The sequence below is a fragment of the Solenopsis invicta genome, chromosome 7 (genome assembly GCF_016802725.1).
Source record: "Solenopsis invicta isolate M01_SB chromosome 7, UNIL_Sinv_3.0, whole genome shotgun sequence".
Classification (NCBI taxonomy): Eukaryota; Metazoa; Arthropoda; class Insecta; order Hymenoptera; family Formicidae; genus Solenopsis; species Solenopsis invicta.
The window spans coordinates 18,140,874-18,165,557 of record NC_052670.1 but is presented as its reverse complement, the minus strand read 5'-3'; the positions used below and the strand labels follow the sequence as shown (position 1 = coordinate 18,165,557).

At 42.7% G+C, this 24,684-nt stretch overlaps 1 protein-coding gene across 1 annotated transcript in view; it reads right to left on the bottom strand.

Annotated features, from left to right (window-relative positions):
* Positions 1–24,684, bottom strand: part of LOC105200671 (sodium/potassium/calcium exchanger 3) — a 192,178-nt gene that overhangs the window by 35,327 nt on the left and 132,167 nt on the right. Inside the window, exons 7-8 of the mRNA XM_039451622.1 lie at positions 24,212–24,421; positions 17,201–17,302 (exon numbers count right to left, since the gene is read on the bottom strand). Of these exons, the coding sequence (XP_039307556.1) occupies positions 17,201–17,302; positions 24,212–24,421 (312 nt within the window). The remainder of the gene's footprint in view (positions 1–17,200; positions 17,303–24,211; positions 24,422–24,684) is intronic.

Below are 24,684 nucleotides of genomic sequence, written 5' to 3'. Positions count from 1 at the left end.
TCCATTTCTGGATTAAATCGAGTTTCGGCTCGATTTGATTCAAAGAAATTTATATCCTTACTTTTCTGGATTGAATAGAACTCAGTTCAATTTGATTCAAACTTAATTTCCATTTCTGGATTAAATCGAGTTTTGACTCGATTTGATTTAAAGAAATTTATGTCCTTATTTTTCTGGATTGAATCAAACTCCGTTCAATTTGATTCAAATTTAATTTCCATTTCTGAATTAAATTAAGTTTTGGCTCGATTTAATTCAAAGAAATTTATATCCTTATTTTTCTGGATTGAATCGAACTCCGTTCGATTTGATTCAAACTTAATTTCCATTTCTGGATTAATCAAGTTTTGGCTCAATTTGATTCAGATTTGCACTCTTTTGTAATTCAATTATCTTCCCATCCTTTTTCCCCAGTTAAATTCTTTTTTTTCCGTACATTAGAGAGAAAAGGGAGTCAAATTTTTATTTATTTCGTTCTAATAAATAATCGCATTCCACAAAAATAAGTGGAGTCTGCCAGCCTCGGAATCCTAGAAACCGGAAAGCGAGGAAGCTCGCTGCGTCACTCAATCTCCCCTCGGAAGTAATACCGATTATCTTTAATTTACTTAAATTATGAAACTTACATAACGAACAATTGAATATTTCTATAACTTCCGATAACTCATCCGCAAATTGTCCCCCTGAACTTTCTTACTTTCCGGTCCCTCTCAACGAAGAGAAACCGTCAACTACCTCCGAACACGTAAACTCACCTGCAAATTGTCTTCCCGAACCTTCTTACTTTCCGGTCTCTCTCGACGAAGAGGAACCGTCAACCCTCTCTGAACACGCAAACTTCCCCGCGTCTGCTTCGAGCCAACTCACGTACAGGATCTTCTCAAATTCCCCTATCTCCCTGTCTCCATCTCCAAACCCCGAGGTCCAGGACTTCGAAGAAGAGAGATTTCTGCAGAGATCTTCGACCTCCGAGCTCCACGATTTCGAAGAGGAGGAAGAAGTTTCCTTGGACCCTCCGATCCTCGGATCTCACGATCTTGAGGACGAACATCCTTCCCCTTCTCCTGCCCCCAGCGTGGAATATTTAGAAGAACTTCCACCACTCCCCCCTCGTTTGTTTTCGCCCCTGGCCCCCTCTAATCATTAGACGCTGTCCTGTCAGTCCTTCCGTTGTGCAATTCCTCCCTCCAGGTGCATTTTCAATTAGACCTGACCAGTTCGATTTGGAAACAGTTTGCGCCTACCTTTCCCACCTCCCTCCTGACGGAACTATTCCCGTCTTCCTCCCCCACACGTACCCAAATTATTACTTAGTCCCTAAAATAATATTCCTCAACCATTTTTGCCTCACTTCCGCTACTATAAGAGAAATTTGAGAATAGTACTTTTAGACAATATGGACACAATTATACATACACATACACGGATACGGATATCCTGTTCGTCACATAAGTATAAGATAGTATGAATGGGGGTGCGCACGATTGGACACCGCACGATTGGACACCACCACTTACAGCGGTCGATGCCTAGAGTTTTTCCGTTGGTTTGGTTAGATAAGTCAAGATGATTGATTGGTGTCCAATCGTTCTGTGTCCAAAAGAGTGTCACCCGTATGAATGTATGTATTGTGACGTGGCAGTTTTATCTGCCTCGCCACTTCGTCCTCCGCCTAAGCGTGGCGCGAGGAGGCGCGTACGACCGGGCCGGACACTCAGTGAGAGAGCGGAATCTCCGGCGGGACTGCGTTGCCTATTATTTTATTTATTCATTCGCGGCTTATTGCATGTGACCGCGGTCACCTCGACAAACGCCGCCTAAGGACCAGCAGCGGCGAGGGAGACGGACCGCGACAGGAAAAGGAGAGGGCAATCGTCCAGGGCCGGCGCACAGGAAAACGCCGACGGAGAGGAGAAGACAAGACGTGGCGACAGATAAACGCCACGCAAATGAGGTTCGCAAGTGGCATGGCTGATGGGCAGGCTGGGGCGGACGAACGGCCAGGACGAGGGCCGTCGAATGCCGGCTGTCCATCGAGGAGGGTAGCGGCAAGAAATCGTCGCAGGAAAATTTGGCTGCTGTCGTTCGCGAGGACGACGAGAGCGACAAGGATGTCGGATGCCGACGGGGACCGCGCGACACCTGCGGAGACCCGACACTGCGCTGTCGTGACATCACGGCTAGATAACGGCGGCCGCTGATAGGCCACGCCGCTAGCGCGCCAGGCGGCGGGGCATGGAGGAAGCGTTGACCAATGCCGCGGCGGTCCTCAGGGATGCCAGAAAGGCCCTGAGGACCGCCGTGGCTCGGGCTAAGGCCGCGACCTGGGAGGAAATGATCTCCGAGCTGGATCGCGACCCGTGGGGCAGGCCTTATCGTATTGTGATGAAAAGGCTTCGCCCATGGGCGCCTCCAGTCTCGGAAACGCTGGACCCCCAGTTGCTCCAAAGGGTGATGAACACACTGTTCCCCACCCGGGGGAGGGACATCCCGAAAAAATACGGCCCTCCCCCAGGATGGTCGGAGGAACTGGAGGTGTCCAGGCACGAAATGGTCGCGGCCTTTGCCCGTATCAGAAGCAAGAAGGCGAAGGCGCCCGGGCCGGATGGCATTCACGCCAAGATCTGGGCCCGGGCGTCGCCCATCGTAGGGGAGGCACTTCGTGCCATATACACGAAGTGCCTCCGAGAAGGCACGTTCCCCAGGAGGTGGAAGAGGGCCCGGTTTGTCCTCCTTAAAAAGGAGGGCAGACCCGCGGAGAGTCCCTCCGCGTACAGGCCCCTCTGTATGCTGGATGATGCGGGCAAGATTTTTGAGCGAATAATCGCTAACCGCATCATCCGGCATATGGCTCGGAATGGTCCTGAGCTGTCCCCCGAACAATACGGGTTCCGAGAGGCGCGATCGACAATTGACGCAATACGTCAAGTCCGGTCCCTCTCGGAGTCCCTAACGGGGGACGGGATGGTGGCGTTGGCGATATCCTTGGATATCGCCAACGCATTCAATAGTCTCCCATGGGGCGAGGTGGTGGCGGCGCTGAGTGAGCACTTTTGCTTGCCGCCCTACCTCGTCGCCATCGTTCGGGACTATTTCCGAGAGAGGGAGCTGGAGTTCCGCGATAAAGACGGACTCCAGCAGCGGAGGGACGTGTCTTGTGGCGTTCCGCAGGGGTCCGTGTTGGGCCCCCTGCTATGGAACGCCGCGTATGACAAAGTGCTCCGCACGGCTCTCCCCCCCCGCTGCTATGTCGTAGGCTACGCCGACGACACGTTCATAGTAGCGGGGGGGACCTCCTGGGGAAGAGCAGTCGCGAGTGGCGACTGGGCTGTGGCCTGTGTCGTCGGTGCCATTAAAGGCCTGGACCTGAGGGTGGCCCCGGAGAAGACAGAGGCCATCTTTTTTCATGATGGCTCCTCCGGGGTACCGCCCCAGGCCTTCGTCCTGGTGGACAACACCCGTGTTCAGGTAGGTGCAACCCTGAAATATCTTGGGTTGCACCTGGACGGTCGCTGGACTTTCGCTGGTCACTTTGACCAGCAGGCCCAGCGGTTGGGCAGGAGGGTGGATGCCCTCAACGGGTTGATGCCCAACCTCCGGGGTCCGAGGGTAGGTGCTAGACGCGCGTATGCCCTCGCGGTCATGTCCGGGGCACTGTATGGAGCCCCGGTGTGGTTCCGCGAGGCGCTGGCCAGCCGCCGCATTAAGAAGGTGTTGCACGATGTGCAGCGGCGGCTGGCACGGAGAGTCACGCGCGCGTTCAGCACCGCTCCCAACGCGGCAATCATGGCCCTGGCGGGGCTCCCCCCGGCGGAGTATACGGCCGATGCCCTGGCGTGGACTTACGCCAGGGCAAAAGCCATCCGCCTCGAGGGGGGGGTAGTTACCCCCAGGGCCGCTGCGTTGCTACGGGAGAGGGCCCGTCGGCGGGTGATGAGGGCATGGAAAAGGAGCCTCATTGACAACCCGCCGGCGGCCGGATCTCGGATCTTGGAGGCCGTCCTACCACACCTGGACGATTGGGTGGGCCGCCCGTTTGGCGGCTTGTCCTACAGGACGACACAGGTGCTCATCGGGCATGGCTGCTTCGGTGAGTACCTGTGCAGGATAAGGAAGGAACCGACGACACGGTGCCATCACTGTGGCGCCGCCCGGGACTCCGCGCAGCACACGCTGGAAGAGTGTCCAGCGTGGGAAGGGCTGCGCGGAGTCCTGAGGGCCGAAGTGGGAGATGACCTCACCCTGCCGGCCATCATTGGTCAGATGGTCGGCAGGGAGAGTGCCTGGAAAGCGGTCTCCTCCTTCTGCGAGCAAGTAATGCTGCAGAAGGAGGAGGCCGAGAAGGTGAGAGAGAGGCGGCCGGGGGGACGAATGCCCCCTGGCAACGCCAACAGTGGCAGGGGCGGCAGGGACGAGAGCCATGACCCAACTTGGCTCCCGCCCCGGCCGCCTAGGCGAAGAAAAACTGCCCCCCGTCCTCCGGGCCCTAGTGGCCCTGCTGTACGGAGGCGGAGGGGCAGAAGAGCCGTGGCGGTCGCCCCCACCCTCCCCATCATCTTGGAGGAGAGGGACGATGGCGACCGCCGCGAAAATGACGAAAGGGAGCGACCCTCCTCCCCTGCGGCTGCCGGCCCGGCTTTCGGAACGCGCAGCCGCGGGAGGAGGGCCCCCCGTGCTGCCATTGAGCCCGGCGAGGCGGATCTGACCTAACGGTCCGGGGGGGCGACCGCGCGTTACAACGCGCCATCGCTCCCCCGCAAGCGCCTCGCCGGGGTGAGGGGGAGAGAGGAGGCAATCCTCCCCCCCTCACGTGGGTGAAAACGCCCGCCGCGCCTGACAGATCAGGCGCGAAGGGGCCCGGGATGTCCGGCCGGGGGGCCGGACTCCCGGGCTTTACCCTTCTGTAAACATTCCAAGGGGAAGAGGCGGGGGAGGGCTGGTGTCCCTCTCCCCCGACCTGAGACCGGCTTGGTATCACGGCCCTGCCAGGGAACCCTCATCAGGGTGCCCCCGGCGTGCTGAGTCGGCCTCGACCGACTCGGTCCGGGGGGGCTCCGGAAGTATGCTGCACGCGTTCCTGGAGCCCCCCCAGTCAAGGACCAGGGCAGGACACCCGGAGAGGTTTTAGTGGGTATGTCCCCGTCGACACGTTAGTCGGCAGGGAAGAGCCCCACATAACCACCAGGCCTCCCCTGGGGTATGCGGTAACGCATTTCCTCTCTGTAAACAAAAAAAAAAAAAAAAAAGGCCACGCCGCTAAGCGCAAGGATATTGCGCACCCTGTGGGAGGGGTAGCGCTCATCGATCGCGCATCGAGCGCGATCCTCTCGGCTTTTGCGTGCAACCCGTTCGGCTGCGTGCGTGTGCTGTAAAGCGAGCTATCGGTTGGCTATCGGCGTGTCCGTTATCGGAAGGAGTGCCCGGCCTTGGCGAGCTTCGTCGGAGCGTGTAGAGGATCCACGAAGACCCTAGGACCCGGAGGAGGACCGTGCTGGAGTTGAGGTGACCCGTCTAACCGCTGTGTAAAGCCACGAGCTCCCGGTGTCGACCGGCTCGCGCTCTGAGGTGGAGCCATTAGGTTAGTGTGCGAGTGCGTCCGCCGCGTGGCGATTGAGCGTACCTTGCTTCTTAGTGTTTGGCTGGCTCTCCACCTCAAGCACGAGACCTCGTCGAGGCCCCCGGCTGTCGGCTGCCGCGAGTGTTTGAGCCGTCCCGCCGTAGAAGCTCGCGAACGACCGGCTTCCTGGGAAGCCGCAAAGCTTTCGCGCACGTGCGTGTGTCGTGTTACGGCCGTGATCATACGGCCGCCCGAGATATCGGTGACTGGGTGTATCGCGCGTGTTAATTTTGTAGTGCAGTTCAGGCGACTGCGTGTCGCCGGCGCAACTCTTTTTGCGGAGTGTACTTTGTCTCGGAATTGCTGGATTCGCCTAGCGAAGGCTCGGCGTTCAGATACTTGCCGCGCCGTTCAGAACGCGCGTGATTGGCTGCCGCGCTTCGCGCGGAGCCAGTCGTCGTGATCGGCGCGTGTGGCATAATTATGGTATGAGCTGAGATAATTCCCGCGTTCGGCTTATTAATTTCTTTTGTCAACTCCCTATCGCTCTGTCTTTCTTTCTTACGTTAACTGCTATTCTTTTTTTTTTTTACTTTATTGTATGCCGTCTCTATCATGCACTGCAATATATGTGATCTCTATCTGTTACATCGGCCTGATTTTACTTAATTTCTCGCCTACCCGTCTCCTCCCGTAAGAGAGCCGCTTCGTCCCTGTCTCCGCTACCCCGCCCCTCTGCCGGTTAAAGGAGCTAGCTGGCCGCGTGCGAGAGACGATTTCGCGTTTTGGCATGACGCATTCTCGCGTGTTGTGGATCCGTGTTTAGAGTTGAAAAGTGAACCCGGAGACGCGACCGGTATCATCGCGTCTGGCGCCCAATCTCGCGATTTGGTGCGAGCGTTTGGTGTTTCTCGGTTTGCTCGTCGCTCCCGCGCGTGTTTCGCGAGTTATTCCGTTGTTTGATCGTTGCATTTCGCCGTTGCTCTCCGGCGTCAGAAAAATACGTGACAATATATATAGATAAATATATAATTATTATTAATCTTCAACGTTGTATCACAAGTTTTGCAATTTTTTTGTTTTTACTAATTAATTACTAATTTTACTCTTTTGACAACTCTAAACTTGTAACGAATTACTTTCATATAGTATTATTATATTTTAATTTTTTTTTTTTTTTTTTCATTATTTTCTTTTAATAAACCGATGATTTGACTATAAGGAAACTTGATTGATTTCTCAACTTAATTCACTATCCCTCGCTCTAATAAGCCAAGCACTAGGTCCGATCCCGAGGAAAAGCAATTAAATTTGCTGCCTCAAAACAGGAGGGACGCGGAACGCCTGGATTTGTCGTTGGACCCCCGCTGTGGCCCCACTGACCCATATATTCTGGATTGTCGACGCGGTCTATTTGTGCCTCGTGTGCACGTTCTCAAGTTGTTACGTCTCTCCCTTCTCTCTCTATATCTTATCTATCCTTCCTTAACTCTAAACGTAAAAGAAGCATTACTTTTTAACTTTAGAAAATCCACCAAAAGTTTTAAAAAATTTTTTTGAAAACGATATTAGTGAAGCTTTTTTGTTTATAACATGGGAGTGTATAATACACCCAACCATGAACATAATGCATAGAAATATTGAGATACTTGAAAGAGTTGATAATTCTATTATTGAAGTAAGAAAAGTTTTGAAGGAAATTGTTCACAATTTGAATGAAAGAATTAATCAGAAGTTCATAATAAAATAAAAGCAATTTTAAGTACAATTAAAAATAGTGGAAAAGATACTGAAGAATTCATTAAAGAAGTACATAACTTTCAATGAAAGTAAGTCATAACTAACAATGAAAAATTACTTAGAATCTTGGATTGCACCCCTGGAAGAGCTAAATGTTTTTGAATAGATGAATTTTAATAAAGTTAAAGTATCACAATGGTCAGATTTGCAATCTTCACTGGAATTTTTTAATTTTCGCGATATACTAATTGATGAAGAAAAACTATTTAACGAATTTCTATGTTTTCATAAGTTTGTAAAAGATATATCTGAAGATGAAACTATCACTAATTGCAATCAAATGTGGTGCAATTTTTTTTCAAAAATATGAAGCTGGTAAAACTGCAACAAATTAAAAAGAATAGCACAATTCTTTTTTTGTTTGCCAGCTTACAATACAAATGTTGAAAGAGTATTTTCTTTGATACAAGCTCAGTGGAGTACAGAAAGAAATAAAGTGCAATCACAAACTATATCAGATATTATAAAAACTAAATAACATAATTATAAAATGACATATGAAGATTTCTATCAGTATCTTTTACATGATAATAAGGAAGTCCTAAAAAATATTGGAAGTTCAGAAAAATATATAGACAAAAACAAATAGAGTAGGGTTTTTTACAAATGTGTCATTATTTGTTGGATTTTCTCAATTGCAATTTAAAATAGTTTTTCTTGTTCCTTTTTGTTCCTATTATAGAAATCCTACAGAACTTTTTTATTATATGACATTAATGTGCACTTCTATATGATAAATTTATGTACGTTATTTTATATTACCAAAAATTATTTAGTTAAAATCTTATGTAGTTTTAACATAAAAATGTGATTCTTTTGATTTATAATGTGCAATTACTAAGTAAAAATTAGTAAACCATTTTTTGTTAATATATGTATAATATGTTCTTTAATGTTTTATATTTATGTACAATAAATGTTTTATATGTATGTTTCATATTTATTATGAACAATTACATGAAATAATTATTCATTGACTATTCTGACCAATTTTATTAACTTGCAATTGCATTTTTGTATGTGTCCGGGGTTATAAACAAAATTTCCGGAGTTTTTGGCCTGGAAGTTTTAAAATTTTAGATATGGTAACTCTAGCTGCGGCGCGGCGCTGAGTCAGCACATCGCTCTGGAGGAGTTCTGCGCAGCCAGTAGAGTGTCTAGAGAGAGTGTTTTGGCCCCTTCCAACCTTTCTTGCCTTAATTGGCCGGGAAGGGGATTCCCACCATGAGGAACCGCCTTGTCGTGGCGGTGGGGCTTATGCATGATATAAAAGACACGCACCTAAGCGTTCCTACCAGCCTACGTATAGTACTCCCGATGCCCTCCTGGCATCCAGCCGCCCACCATGACCTCTGCCTCCTTCGCTCTCAACCTGGTCATCAAAATATCTTTTTATTTAAAAATGGTACACAACAATTGTCAGTGTCTCAGCGTGTTACATCACATTAAAATTTGATTTAATTATAATTTATGAAATCCTGTAATGTTGGATTGAAATGAATTACAAGTAAGTGCAGGCGTCACCGCTAGACGGCCACGCCGCGGGGGATCTTCTCGTAAGTCGAGTGCAGCCAGAAGCGTTATATCTAGGCCTCACCGCGGCTGACTTCTCAACTCATACTTCAGTGAGCCTTTAAGATCTGCTTGTTATAACCTTGAGAAGAATAGTCGCTCTCATTCTTTTCAAACGTGACATGTGCAACGTTATTCCACATAAAATTTTATATTTTTACATGTAAAAATTTGTATTGTTATTTAATCTTGTACATAAATTACATGTTTAATTCAAATTTAATCTTTTTTTAATCTTTTTTAACGAAAAGAAAACAAGAAATTTTTTTTTGTAAACTAAACATTTATTACGTTTACATTAATATATTCTGTTTTAATTAATTTACCTGGGTTCCGATCTTATTTTCAATCAGTCTTAATACTGTATTTTCGGTGCAGAAGTCCCGATCGATTCGGATTACTTTTTTTTAAAATCGATTTAATCGCACATTTTCGGCAGGGATGTAAAACAATAAAATTAAATGGCTTATTTATATATAAATATGCTCAAATTTTTGTAATATGCAAGATTCATAGAAGACAACTTATAAGACACAAGACACTATGTAAGATTCATACAAGAAAAATATATAACCTATCCAGGTATCACGTATAATATAGGGCTTGTTTTTTATTCTTGCACTCGACTGCACTGGAACGTTTCTTCTTGCATTCACTAACTTTCAAATATTTATCTATTTCATTTTAAGTGCACTTTAATTCAGGGAGTTCAGGAATAGAAAACAAACGGATATTCTTACAAGATCTTGTATGTTCCTGTCTGAAATTCGTGAAATTGTTCTTACCAGATTTCACAAGAATTTTTTCTATAAGAATTTTCAATAGGATGTTTATTGTTTTTATTAAAGTTTTGGTAATGAGTGCTTGTGCAGCCCTGGTAAAAAGTTCCGATAGAGAAAAATTTTATTATTTTAAATATGGATTTTGGTTCAAGAATTCACTAATGTAAATCTTTTTTTATCAGTAAACAACAGAAAACGATTTATATTAATGAAATTTTTGATAGAAAATAATAGAATAATAATCTTATTAATATGGATTTTAGTTTGTGAATTTGTAAATTGTTTTCTATCGTTTTTTATTAAAAATTTTTACCAGGGAGTGAAAGAATGCAAAAATAGTAATTTTCGCTATCTTTATGTACAAAAAACCATTACATAATTAATTACATCAGAGCTTCGTTAATTAAATTAATACTATTAATTTTTATCAAATGTCATTAAAGTGTTATTTATCTCCTATAAAATACATTCTTTTTATTTTGGTATTTTACTTTTTAATCATGATATAAGAATTTAAATAGTTTTATTGAGATAGCAATTAACATGGGTCCCCGGTCATTCGGGGATCGAGGGCAACGAGGAAGCCGATCGGCTTGCCAGGGTCGCATCGAAGATGGAGATGGTTTGGACCAGGACCGGCGTTGGGAGTTCTTTTCTGCCTAGACAAGAGGAGAATGCGGGCCTGGCTACGGCGCGAGCACCTTGAATTCTAAAAGAACGATATGAGCACCAAATGTCGGTAGGCTAGGACTTTGCTGGGAGAAGCACCTAGCGAGGACCTGGCCGGAGACATTAGGTCTTTAAACAAGAAGGATGCCAGGTTAGTAGTGCAAATACTGACTGGCCATGGGACTTTTAATTACCACCCAGCTTAAGCTGGGCCAAACCGATACGGCCGAGTGGAGGGCACGCAAGGAGGAGGAGGAGACAAATCTTCATATTCTTTGTGACTGCCCAGCGGGGTTAAAACTAAAACTGCTGGGCTCGGCTTTTCCCGAGCAAGGGCAGATAAGCAAGCTACTGTTGAGGAACCTGAGTCTTTTCTGGAGAGAATCAGGGCTCCCCTAGGCCGCAGACAATTGGAGGGAGGAACAATGGACTGCAGTCTGCGTGCCACAGTCGGATCTTCAACTGTGAGGATCGCCCTCTCAGTTCTATTATTATTATTGAGATAGCAAACTTTGAGTGAGTACCAGTCTGGTCGGGAGAGCCACATCCATTGAGAGTCGCTTGTAGATCCAGGGAGTCCATAGCGGCTAAAGTAATGCATCCTAAGCGCGTTGAATGGGCAGTAAAAACCTTCAACTTTTACAAATTATTAGGGTCTGATGGAATTTACCCAGGTCTCCTTTAGAAGGGTTCTCTATTAGGCCTTTTGATCAAAATTTTTAGGATTATTGTCCTTAGACATGTCTCCCTCGTATGGAGGGGCACAAAAATAATTTTCTATCTGAGCCTAGCAGATATGGGCATATATTGGTCGAAGATTTTAGATCCATCAGTCTCACGTTTTTCCATTTAAAAACTGTGAAGAGACCGATAAACGGTTTTCTGAAAACCGACCCTTTAATCCTACATTAGCTAGCCTCGTCTCAGTAAGCGTATAGGGAGGGTAAATCAACGAATACGGCCCTACATTATTTAGTGAGCAGGGTAGAGACGCAGTAGCTAGCGGCGAGAGGTTAGGGTCCAAGTGATTTTTTGGACATTGAGGGTGTTTTTGATAGTACTTCTTACACAATTATTGCTGAGGCTATGATTAAAGCACGGTCCCAATGACATTGACCTTTTGCAAGTTGTCGGGCAAAATTCTGACCGTCAGTCACGCAGGTATGATCTCAAGAGGAATTCCAACCAGTAAGTGTCCGCGAGGGAGTATTGGCCCCCTTTATTATAGTATCTAGTGGTAAATAAGCTTCTAGTCAATTTGCAGAAAGCAGGCTTCCTCACTTATGTCTATACCGACGACGTGGCCATTGTAGTGAGAGACAACTTCCTCTCTACTCTTAAGGAACTTATGAACAAAGCACTTAAGATTAAGCAGGACTGGTGTTAGGCCAAAGATTTTAGATGAATTTGAATAAAACCAAAGCCAAGATTATCATAAGAAAATACAAGCCCGAACTCATACAAGCCCGAGCCATTAAAGCTTTGGGGCAAGAAGCTGACTTTAATTAAATATTTAGGAGTCCATCTTGACCCTAAACTAAGGTGGACACATGACCTGTTAGCCTAAAAAATCAAGTTCTACACTTCTATGTGGATATACAGAAAAACAATGGGAAGCATCTGGGACATTAAACCAAAGGTTGCTCTTTGACTTTAGAAAGCAATCTTATTGCCTAGACTTATATGTAGCGATCGCTTGATGGCTCAGAGTGAGAAGGGTGTTGTTTGTTAGCCTACTAAAAAGTCTTCAGCGTGGCTATCTGAGAGTTTTGGTAGATACCATCTATTGACTTTATAAGCACTTAAAGTTGCGTTATGTATTTCTACCTTGGACCGGGCTATTATCAGGTCAGTCAGACTTACTGCATATAGACTTAAATGTTAGGGAGAGTGGAGGCACTCCGGCATTGGTCATACCGATCTAGTGTTTTTCCATAACAACCATTTTATTTTGAAACAAGATAGAATACCCAGAAAATGCCAGGTAATGAAAACCTTCAAGTTCCGGATTCGTTTTAGAGACAACTAGTGTAAACCTGGCGTTCTATCATATTTGCATGTGGACGCGTGGTTCACAGACGGATCAAATCGTGTGTCCGATCAAGTTGGTGTGTAATCTAGGCTGTATCTAATTATATCCATGTCCGATCAAGAAATGCTCTCGTGTCCAACCGTTAATGTGAGCAATCAGACTTTACTTGCCTTTACTATCCAAGGACCGATTATAAGATAAGCATTCCAATAGACAAATTTGCCACGGTCTTTCAAACTGATGTCTTTGTCATTTTCGAATACGTGAACTTCTTAATCTCAAAAGATACTGGGAATAAAAAGATAGTTATATGCTATGACAATAGAGTAGCTCTGGGTCTCTAGCCAAGCCCATCAAATCTTTGGCGGTGTAGGATTATATGAGAGCCCTTAATAGGTTGGGTGAGCTAAATGAGCTTACCCTAATGTGGGCACCCAAACATCACGGTGCACAGAGCAATAAGATAGCAAAGCAGGACACGCAAGAAAACCCTGTCGAGCAAATCGTAGGTATCCTCTTCGCTGTGTGTGTTGATAAAAAAACACATCAGGGATCTTCTAGATCGGGGGCATTTTACTTTCTGGTCAGAGAGAAAAGGCTGCCATCAGGTGAGGCTTTTGATGCATCGACCCTCGCCAAGCAGAACTGTTAAGCTCTTGGCGACGAGTAAAAAGAGGCTCAAAATGAGTATTAACCTCCTAACAAGTTGCCTTAAAGGTACATTGTCTTAACCTTAAACTCAACACCGGTTCTGACGTGAGAAAAGGAAAAACAGCATACATATTTTATGCAATTGTGCTGCACTTGCATTAAGAAGATACAGATTTTTGGGATACATTGGGTTGGCAATTAAGTGATTGCGGATTTTGTCAATAGATGGTTTTAGCACATTCTTTTGTTTTGTCAACGTGTTCAAAGCACCTAACCTATATTGTTTTCTTTTTGTTTAGACTTCCGCCTTTAATTTGGTAAAAAAATTGTATCGATTAGTTATTTAGTTTTGTTTTCATCCCTATTTATAAATGGAAGAACAAGATGCGCATTTCAGACATATTTTATTGTATTATTTCCGAAAAAGTAAGAGCGCATTGTAAGCACAAAAAGTTATGTCTCGTATATGAGAATGAAGGCCTTGAAAAAAAGTGTCAAAATTGGTTTTGCCAAATTTTGTTCTGGTGATTTTTTGCTGAAAAATGCGCAACGATCTGGCCGTCCATTTGAAGTTGATGAGACCATATCAAGACCATTATTGATTCAAATCGTCATAGCCCAACACGTGAGATTGCAGAGAAGCTCAATATATCGCGTACATGCATTAAAAAAAAATTAAGACAGCTTGGCTATGTCAAGAAACTTGATTTATGTATCTCTCATCATCTTAAGGAAATTCATTTGACGCAACGCATTAGTATTTGCAATTCGCTTCTGAAACGCAACGAAATTGATCCATTTCTGAAACAACAGATAACTGGCGACGAAAAGTGAATAATTTATAACAACGTTAATCGGAAAAGATCGTAGGAAATGCAAGACAAATCAGCCCAGACGACACCAAAACCTGAGATTTACCAAAAAAAATGCTGTCAGTTTGGTGGGATTATTAAGGAATTTTGCACTTTAAACTTTTACCAAGAAACTAAACGATTAATTCAAACGTGTACGTTCAACAACTTGCCAAACTGAGCAATGCAGTTCAAGAAAAGCGGCCAGAATTAGCAAATTGTAAGGGTTTTTCAACAAATCGTTGTTTTCCAGCATGATAATGCAAAGCCCCACACATCTTTAGTTACTCGCCAAAAATTATTGGTACTAGGTTGGGATGTGTTGTCACATCCACCATATAACCCTGACCTTACGCCATCAAATTACCATTTATTTTGTTCTATGCAGAACTTCTTAAATGGTAAAATTTTTAACAATGTTGATGATGTAAAATCACATTTAATTTAGTTTTTTGCTGGCAAAAATCAGAAGTTTTATGAACATGGAATTATGACATTGCCTGAAAGATGGCAAAAAGACATCGACAAAAACGGACAATATCTAATTGAATAAAGTTATATTTTTATTCAAAAATTTAAAATTTTCTTTTTTATTTAAAATCCGCAATTACTTAGTTGCCAATCTAATATATTGTTGCTGAAGTCTGAGGACCTGCACGATATAAAGGTGTATGAGCTGTATAGTGGAAAACGCTGAGCTTGATTTATTTTTAAAGCCGACCTTATAGCATAGTGGGTAACCACCGCAAGGATTTAGGTGATGGTCCCGCCCACATCATTACTACTACAACCGCTACTACTGCCGCTACTACTGCTACTACTGCTATTACTACTACTACTTCTATTCAGATAGTAAACATGTACCAATATGCTCCTCCACCGTCCGCGCGCCTCCGTATCGTTTTGTGTAGCCGAACTCCGAGCGCGATGAGAAGCTATGTTACGCACAGCATGACCTCGCGGTGCAATCACGCGGCAGCACGCGCGCCGACCGTGGCGTTCCGCAACGCTCCCACTCCGGCTTGGCCGACCGAGCGTGCGGATTGGCGCACCCAATAGCGCGTTCAAATATATAAGCCGGCAGTGGGAACGCAGAGTTCAGATCTCTCCGGTTCTCCGATCTGTCCAGAACACGACCAAGCATTCTCGATCGCTCCCAGAAAACGAGCATTCTTGTTGCTATCACCGGCCGAGCATTCTCGACCAATCATCTTGTCCTCGAGTACCTTCGACGCCTCTAAACTCCGGGTTGTATTGTAACTTAGTAATCAGCAGGGCATCCGCATCCTGTTGATCGAGTGCCTTTTTTTGCCTGGGCGCGCTCAGGCGAATCGAGGAAACGAACAGACCGGCGGCGGGCCGCGCTCGCGACTTCCCGCATGCACGCGCCCACGCGACCGCGCTTAACAATCACGCTACGTTCCGCGATTCCCCCGACCATACGGACTAATAATCCACATAACCCACCGTAGCGTAACACACATATCCTATGAGTATTGCGTTAGTCAAGCATGAATTATTTAAGTATGTTCCTTTCAGTCAATATGCGCGTTATTATTATCAATTATTTTGATTGTGAATTATTATTTTCCGCCTAAGTGCGAGTTATTCTTGTGTATTCTCCACGATACCTGCGAACTGTTTTCTTTCTTTGTTTCTGTCAGCGTACTAAATTCTTTTTATTTGTAACTCGAATTACGCTTAATTATTTTGTCAATGACTGTAATTCATTTAATGAATAAATTATTTTCTTTTTTCTTTCACCTTAAACACTGGGTATGATTATTTCAAACACGTGACCAACCGACGAGCCTTATCCAGACCGATCCCGAAGTTCCCGCAACGTAACACCGAAACCGCGTACCGTTACAAACATTCTGCTTATGATAAATTCAAAAATTATTATTAAACATTTAATATTTATAGTTTAAGATTCTTAATAATTACATGCAGTATAATTTATCTTGATAGTTCATTAAATGTTTATTTATTTATAAGGTGTTTTATTTTAATTGCTCAATTTGAATTTTTCAAAACAATTGCATTTTTAAAAATTTTAGACAAAAGTTGCATGATTTAAAGGAGGACAAATAATGATAAATTCAATTTTTTCTCACTGCTTCTCGACGGATGAGCCGCTGATTGTGCGTACGATGCACAATTATACCTCAGAAGTAGTTCTCAGCTTTAATTTTTTCATAATATGATTACAAAACAAGATATCGAAAAAAATAATTGCATGTTACAGGAAATGAACAATACACATTCGTGACAAGCATAACATCTGATCAGAATTTCCAGATAATTAATCTTTTCTACAAAAAATTTATCAAAAATCACAGAAAGTTATTTTTTACACATTAAATCTCAATTATTTTGGACATGCTGATAAAATTTGTAGTATTTTAGCAGTCAAAAATCTTTAAGAAACATCTTATCTGATTTAAAATAATTTTTGGATGTAAACTCGTGTTATTAATGAAATAAGTATTAGTGATTATTTATATTTTTAATTACCTTATTTCATCAATTTAATATTTCCGAAGACGATATGATTTAAGAAATTATAAGTGTGCTTTAGACGTTAGTCGATTGATATTTTAAATCACACTTTTTCCAGCATATTTTTACAGTACATTATAGAAAATGTTATAACAAATTAATTTGTTTTTATTGAAAGTTTTAATATATGATAATAGATGCTGAAACATTGAGCTATAATTTCAAATTTTGATTTGCATCCAAAACAACAAATCTAAGTGCAAAATATAATAAAAAATAACTTAAGTGGCACAACGCATTTGGCAACTCTCTCCCCAACCAAGATAAAAAAAGGAATAAAGATATGGTTAGACAAAACATATGTGAATAATATCAACAAGTATGATATAAATTTTATAATTTAAAAATAGAAGTAAGGATAAAATTTTTGCAGTTTAGTTATTATACTTCCCATATAAAACCGAGTGCTGTGCAAAGTTTTCGAAGAATTTTTAATCTTTTACATTTCATGTGCAACACGTCTGAAAGGATTTTGTAAAACGTTATATAAAAGAACATTAAATGTCAAACTTTATATAAAAATTAACTAATAAAAGACTAATCTTTAATGGACTGTAATAAAATATGTGCAAGAGTATGCCATGTCTACTTGCATCATGTGTGTAACTAAATCCCAACTTTGTTTTAAAAGACGAAGTTTATGTTACATATTCATCATATTTCTTCGTCTTGTCACAATCTGACATGACAAACAATTATGCAGAAATTTTAATATTTATTATACCTTGATTGGCCACGATAACACTCGATACTGCTTCAGGTACACTCATTCCCGCTGCGAGAAATGTTAAACCCATAATAGAATCAGGAATCCCAAAGGTATCGCCTGAAACATGACATAAATATAAGCGGAAAGCGTCAGTAGTATCATGTAGCAGATTCTAAAAGAGTTGTCAGAGGAAATTAACCCAACCAGGCAAAAACATTTTTCTGCTTTTTCTGTGATATTTGTATCTTTGTAACTATATATATGTATATTTATTGCGGGAGAATTATAAGTAAGTGCGAGTGTGTGTCGCACGCGTGGTACAATTTGCACAATAAATGCCTTCCAATATGGTTGGACGCCACGTTCATTGATGAGTTACCTTCTTGGTCGTTTTTTACGTTCATGACCGCAGAGAACTTGCACATTTACGGCCAATCTAATCCGTGCGATTATAGTCACAAACGTGAAAACGACCTAGAATGTAACACGAAATACCAGGATTGAAAGGCATTTATTGCGCGAATTGTACATACAGTGTACGTATGTATCTAAATAGTAGACAATCTTTTCTTGACACTTCCAGCGGCGCCCTCCGCCGATTCGTTTCCAGGACACTGAATAGTACCAACTATTCATTCTCAATACACCACATTCCTTTTGTCCTAGTCGAGGACGCGTAATCTCTCAAGTAATTGGGAGGGTGGCGTTCTCTACGCAGTCTTATTATGGCCGGTTTCGGGAAATCCCTGTTAAGATTCGGAACCCCATGCTTTTTGGCAGGTTTGTATTGCAAAAAGAAATGTGTTCCGATTCCACACTGTCATCGTTATTTAGCGCTATTGCCTCCATTTTATCGTATACATGGAGATAAATATGTGTTTGCGCGCGTTTGTGCGTACATGCATATGTACGATCTATTTAAGATCAAATATGTCAATCATTTCTGAGTCACGGAAACAGCTCCATTACTAAATGTTGTTTTTATATTGCTCTTTCCTTATGATTTCTTGATGTCTGTATTCTGCTCTTTCCTTATGATTTCTTGATGTCTGTATTCTGTATTAATTTATTTCTATAGACAGTAAGCAATGCATACAAAAAGTAACATTCTATTTTGATGTATTAGAAAATATTTGCTGCTGACATTAATTTGTCATTTATTTGAATGCAATAAAATTTATATGGGCAATTAATCTGTAAATATCAACTCATGTGTGCAATGTGGCTTGAGTGCCACGTTGTCATATGTGCAAACGTGCTATAATTTTTTTATTTGTGCGTAACATAAACGGTAATCGATATGTAGGCAAAAATTTGTGTGCGCAATGCTACTTGTGCGCAAAATTTACTGTGTGTAAACATGCTTTTAGAAGGCAGAATTTTTTGTGCACAAACAATTTGTAGGCAAATTGGATGTTGGAAAACCATTTGTAGGAAATTGGGACCCTCCCCAAATGGCGCAGAAATATGTAATAAGTTGCACAGAAATTAGCTTTAACCGTTAAATATTTTTATTTTAAAATACTTATAAAATTTTAATTAAAAATTAATTAAATTTCAATGAAATTTTAAATTGTCTTTCATTTTCTTCCAATCTTTGGTTTAATCATGTAACTTTTTTCCTAAGGAAAACGTAAAAAGTGGAAAATTTCTCCATTAACTTTAATGGTAAAAAATTTATTTTTTATGTTTCTGCCTTAAAGAAAAAGTTACATAATTAACTCTCTGGTGTCTAAATTTAAAGATTGCTTTTCAAAAACCACTTTTGTCAAAAAAAAATTACATAATACTGCGTCTTATATTGTATTCTGTGATTTTTTTACTTGCGAGATGCAAAACTCCCGTGTCCACCTATTAGCAATGCTGCGTACTGTTTAAAAATCTTCCTTACATTTCTCTTTCTGCAAATAGATTTGCAGTGAAAATGCAAAAAAACTTTTTCTTAAATATTGTTGCACTTTCTCTTTTTTTTGCATTTATTCTATGATTGCATTAAGAATTTATCATTATTTTTTTCTCAATTTCTTTGGAGATGCATCTTGCAAAAAAAATTCCAAGAAGTTTCTCAACAATATTCTTTACAAGTTCTGCAAAAATTTGTCTGTGTTTCTTTGTAGTTTTGTTTTTGGTTTCTCTTAAATTTTTTTGCAAATATAATAGATTTTACAGAAAAAAATGCATTGTGACGTGACGCTCCGTAGCGCCGTCCCGGAGAGCGTTAAGGCCGTGGAGGATACCCTGGACTGCGCCTCTCTCCCCCCGGAAGGAAGAAGGGGACGCAAATACCCCGTTTAAGTAACGTGTCTTACCACTCTTTAATTTTAATTGTCCGCATGTTTTTTTTTGTAATGTAACGTATGTCTGATCAAGAGCGCTAGAGCGTATTAGAATCAGCGGAACCCGAGCGGACGGCAGTATTAATTGTGTGTGCTCGACGAAGATCCAAACGGAGACGTCGACGCGGAAGCCGAAGGAACGACGGAAGTCACATCACCGCTGACCCCGCGCCGAAAAGCTAAATCGCGGTTCCGCCTATTTATTACTACCGCCTATCTTCCCGAACGCCGCAGGTATTAACGCCATCTTTTATTGTAGCGAATCTTGCCGGAGGAGTCTCCAGACAGAACCAGCGGACTGCAGACCGCTAAGCCATCATCCCGTGAGAACGCCGTCAAAGGCCTGGCCAGCCCGATGACCGCAGAAGGGAACATAATTCGAACTTGGAGCGTCAACGCCGAGAAAGATTTCGGAACATTCCGTCCGTCCCGCCGACCGCTGAGTAGACGAGCGGCACCCACCGCACAATGTGACAACGGCGCGGAGCAACGAGGGAAAGCGAGAGGGCAAAATCGTGAGTACCGGAGCAAGGAAGAAGGACGCACTACCGACCGTTCAAAAAAGACGGAATACCGCTGGGAGCGAGAAGGATGCGCGTGGGAACGCGGACCAATCATCGGCGAAGAGGGACGTCGTGACATCACGAGAAAATTCGGGGAAGCCCGACGAGCCAGAAAGCGCGGATCGGCTCATCACTGTCGTGTGTGCCACAACAACAAGAGGTCCAACCCAGGAGCCGCAGATCATCGCCTACCGATCTACTATTGTAAGCCGCCGCTCCGGTAATCGTAAGTTTAAGTCCTTGAGTGAGAATCGATCTCCGAGCATTTCCTTTAATCAAACCGTTTCCTTTAATCAATCCGCACTTATGAGAGCGGAGCATCTCGCGAGTTATTAACTGTGCCGGAGTGAGGACACTTCTAGAGAGATCGACCGCAGCTCAAGTATCGTTAAATCCTTCTCGGGGTGCGGACACCGATAGTTGCGCGTACCGTCTAGTTTTAAGTAAAGTCGCGTATCGTTTTGTACCGCATCTAATAATTGTGAATTGTCGTCTCGTATCGAGCCGTATTATTAAGGATTATCGTACAGTATCGTACCGTACCGGGGTGATTTTGGAGCAAGATTGCGCTTCTGCCGAACTCGTCGTAGAGATTTTCGCAATAACGGGATCGCTCGGTGCGTGGAATTTGCGCGGTTCGATCTCGGCGAGTCGCGATATCGGTCGGTCTCCGCGAGATTCGCAACGTCGTGGCATTACCGCGAGAAACACCGACGATCGGAATTCCGCGAGATAATTGTCGGAATTATTAGTCGCGAGTGAGTCCTACCGTCAGGAGCGTGACGCCCGTGCGGATTTTGTATGCAAGAAAGTAGTATCTGTACCGTGCGAGTTTGCGTGATGATCAGTGTCGTGCCGCGTGTTTTTATGTTGTAGTAATTATCGTGCTACCTGTTTTGTAATTCGTTCCGTTCGACGTGTTCTTCGATTTAGTAATCTCTTGATTCTTTTTGGGACATTTCCGAATAACGAGAGTACGCCTCCGTTAGCTTCGCATACCGATCGCGTTACTCCGTCTCTTCCGTTAATTTACTATCTTCTAGATTATTCTAAGATTATCTACTACAGATTGTAATCGCGTAACTTTTGTAACCTCCTTGTACTCGTTAAACCGTGTCTCCGATTACCCTAAAATATATTATTTTTTATTATTTAAATTACCTCTAGCATTGTAATTGCGTTTCCCTCCCCTTCTCCGCTTCCCTTAACCCTTAAACACGTAAGTGGGTCTGAGAGACCCCATATGAAGCTTTGAACGCTTGCTATGTGAAGAGGGAATGAAATAGGAGGTTCGGACCAAGACGTAAAAATAGTTTAAAATCTCTTCTTTTGATTGATATGGTTGATTAACTTTTTTGGTCAACTAGAATTTGAACGGCACGGCAGCAAAGTTTTGTTAGGGTCAATGCGACCCATATACGAGGTGTGTTCAAAAAGTATCGCGAATTTTGTGTTTTTTCAAAAATTATTTATTTATTCATGAATATCTATTTTGTCCCCTTCAAAGTAATCCCCATGAGATATTATACACTTGTGCCAACGGTTTTTCCAATCTTCGAAGCACTTCAAAAAATCATTTTTTTTTATCTTGTTCAGCTCCTCCTTCGATGCCGTCTTTATCTCGTCAAGCGTAGCGTAACGTCGTCCTTTCATGGGCCTCTTCAGTTTAGGGAACAAGAAAAAGTCACAGGGGGCCAGATCTGGGGAATACGGTGGCTGCGGCATCATTAGTGTGTTGTTTTTGGCCAAAAAGTCGCGCACAAGCAACGATGTGTGAGCAGGGGCGTTATCGTGGTGCAAAAGCCAATTTTTGTTCTTCCACACATCCGGGCGTTTCTGGCGGATTGCTTCGCGCAAATTGCGCATAACTTGCAGGTAATATTCCTTATTGACCGTTCTACCCTGTGGCAAGAACTCATGATGCACCACGCCCCTGCAATCGAAGAAAACTGTCAGCAAAACTTTCACATTCGACCGAACTTGGCGCGCTTTTTTCGGTCTTGGTTCGTGCGGCAGCTTCCATTGAGATGATTGAGCTTTGGTTTCCACATCATAACCATAAACCCACGATTCGTCACCAGTTATGACCCTCTGGAGCAAATTTGGGTCGTCGCGGACAGAGTCCAACATCTCATTAGCAATGTTCATGCGATGCTGTTTTTGGTCGCAATTGAGCAATTTTGGTACGAATTTCGCGGCGACCCGTCTCATGCCCAAATCATTGATAAAAATCGAATGGCACGAGCCAATCGATATGTTTAGGTCCTCAGCAACTTCTCTAACGGTGATTCGACGATTGGCCAATACCATTTTCTCCACTTCATTAATTTTTTCGTCTGTTGTTGAAGTGCTCGGGCGTCCGGCACGCTCTTCGTCGTTCACATCTTCTCGGCCTTCTGAGAACATTTTGTACCACCGATAAACGTTGCTTCGGTCCAAGGTAGCTTCTCCGTATGCCACAGTCAACATTCGGAATGCATCCGCGCACTTAATTTCGTTTTTCACACAAAATTTGATACAGGTTCTTTGATCCATTTTTTTGACTAGGTAAAAATCGAAGACGATCCAAAACACGTGCAAGCAAAGCAGCTATCAACAATTAAGTGAACATTCAAAATGGCCGAGCTTGTCGGCATAAGTGAGAGACATGAGTACCAACATAACGTCACAAAAAGATCGAAATTCGAATGTACGTAACCCGCGAAAATTCAAAATTCGCGATACTTTTTGAACACACCTCGTAGTGTGTAAGTGAAAGTTTTTTTGTGAGTATTTTACATAAAAATACTGGACAAAATACGTTCGAACAGGTCGGTTTGCGGATGTTACTCGCATATACTTTGTCTAAAGTTGGAATACTATAAAATGTTGTAGAAAAGGGAGTTTTTCCGAAATATATCATAAAACATATCAATTTTCAATTTTAGACACGATTTAATCAAAAATACCTTATATTTGCCTTGTTACATGAGTACATTTTTTAATAGAAATGACAATGATATAATTTTTTTTTGAAAGTATGAATCTTTAGCTTTTAAACGCCGTATTGTAAAGTTCTTCAAAGTTTTTTATTGCAAAAATATGATTTTTTATTTTTAAATGAATTTTTAGATGTCCAAAATACCACATATTCTCCATGTTACATAACTATACTTTTTAAAAGGAATGATTTTGCCAACTTTTATTTTGAAAGTGTGACTCTTTAACTTTAAAACGCCGTATATAAAAGTCCTTAAACATTTTTTGTTGCATATGATTTTTTAAAAGAAAAGTGGATTTTTGACCAATTTCTAATTTTTGCTTAATGGTTTTTCTTTTATTACTTCACAATAAATTATTTTTCGGCATGCTGGTTGTGCAGTCACACTCCTCAGATTCTGAACTTTTGTTTAAAAAAAAAAATCGTAGAAAAATTGATTGTAATCAAAGTTATAGTTTCTCAAAGTTGAAAAAGTCTCCCAAACCCAAAAATGTGTTTCCGTATTTTACAGGATTGGTGTGCGTAAGGGTTAAGAACTAGGCCCCTCTGCCATTTGCGGAGCAAGCCGTGGGCAGCGACATCCGTCTTGCCGTGTCACGCATTTACCGTTCTTCGTGAAATGGTGCGAGAGATCGCGCCTGGCGCCCAATTACTAATTAAGCTTGAGAAATTTTTGTTTACCGCTCCTCCTCCTTTCCTTTTTTATTAGGCGTACTCTCCTGCACCTGGCGAGTGCAGGAAAAGTACGTCACAGCATAAAAATGTTCTTCCAATTTCTTTACAATATTGTAATCTGGAAATTTATCTGCATTTTCTCTTCAATATTGTCTGCAGTTTTTTGTCGATTTTTTTACTAATATGATATGGATAAATTGCTTTGATATTTTTTCACAAATCGTTTTTGCAAAATAACAGAAACAATAGAAGAATATTTTTGCCTGGGATTCTTGCACAAACAATATGATAATCACGTGTGAGGGCAATTGTGAGCCGTCGTCAATTGTTATCAGGATAATTACGAGTAATTCGTTACTTAATAATGAAGATAATTTATTCTCATATCTACACGGCTTATAGTACCACTTTTTCCTCTAGCTATTATAAAGTGAACACATAACTTGTGTTTACTGAGTTTGGCAATACGCACCGATAATAGTGATGACCCATCCAATAACGTAGGATGAAGACGCAATCCACATTACACACATGATGAATGTAAAAGGATACCAAGATTTCAGCTTGCTTCTTCTACAATCGGGAATAGTAACAAGTAATGCCAGATTAATGGGCCAAGTGATAACCCACCATATCTTTTCGCATATAGAGCTTGGCCAGGTTGTCATGTTCACAATATCGTCTATAAAAAAAAGATAACATACATATACCATATATATACACACACACACACACATACACACGCACACACGCACACCCTCACACATGCACACACCCAAACACGCACACACCCACACACGCACACACGCACACATGCGCACACGCACACACCCACACCCACCCACCCACACACACCGCGCGCGCGCGCACGCACACACCCAAACACGCACACACGCACGCACGCGCGCGCACGCGCACACACACACACACATACACAGGGTGTTC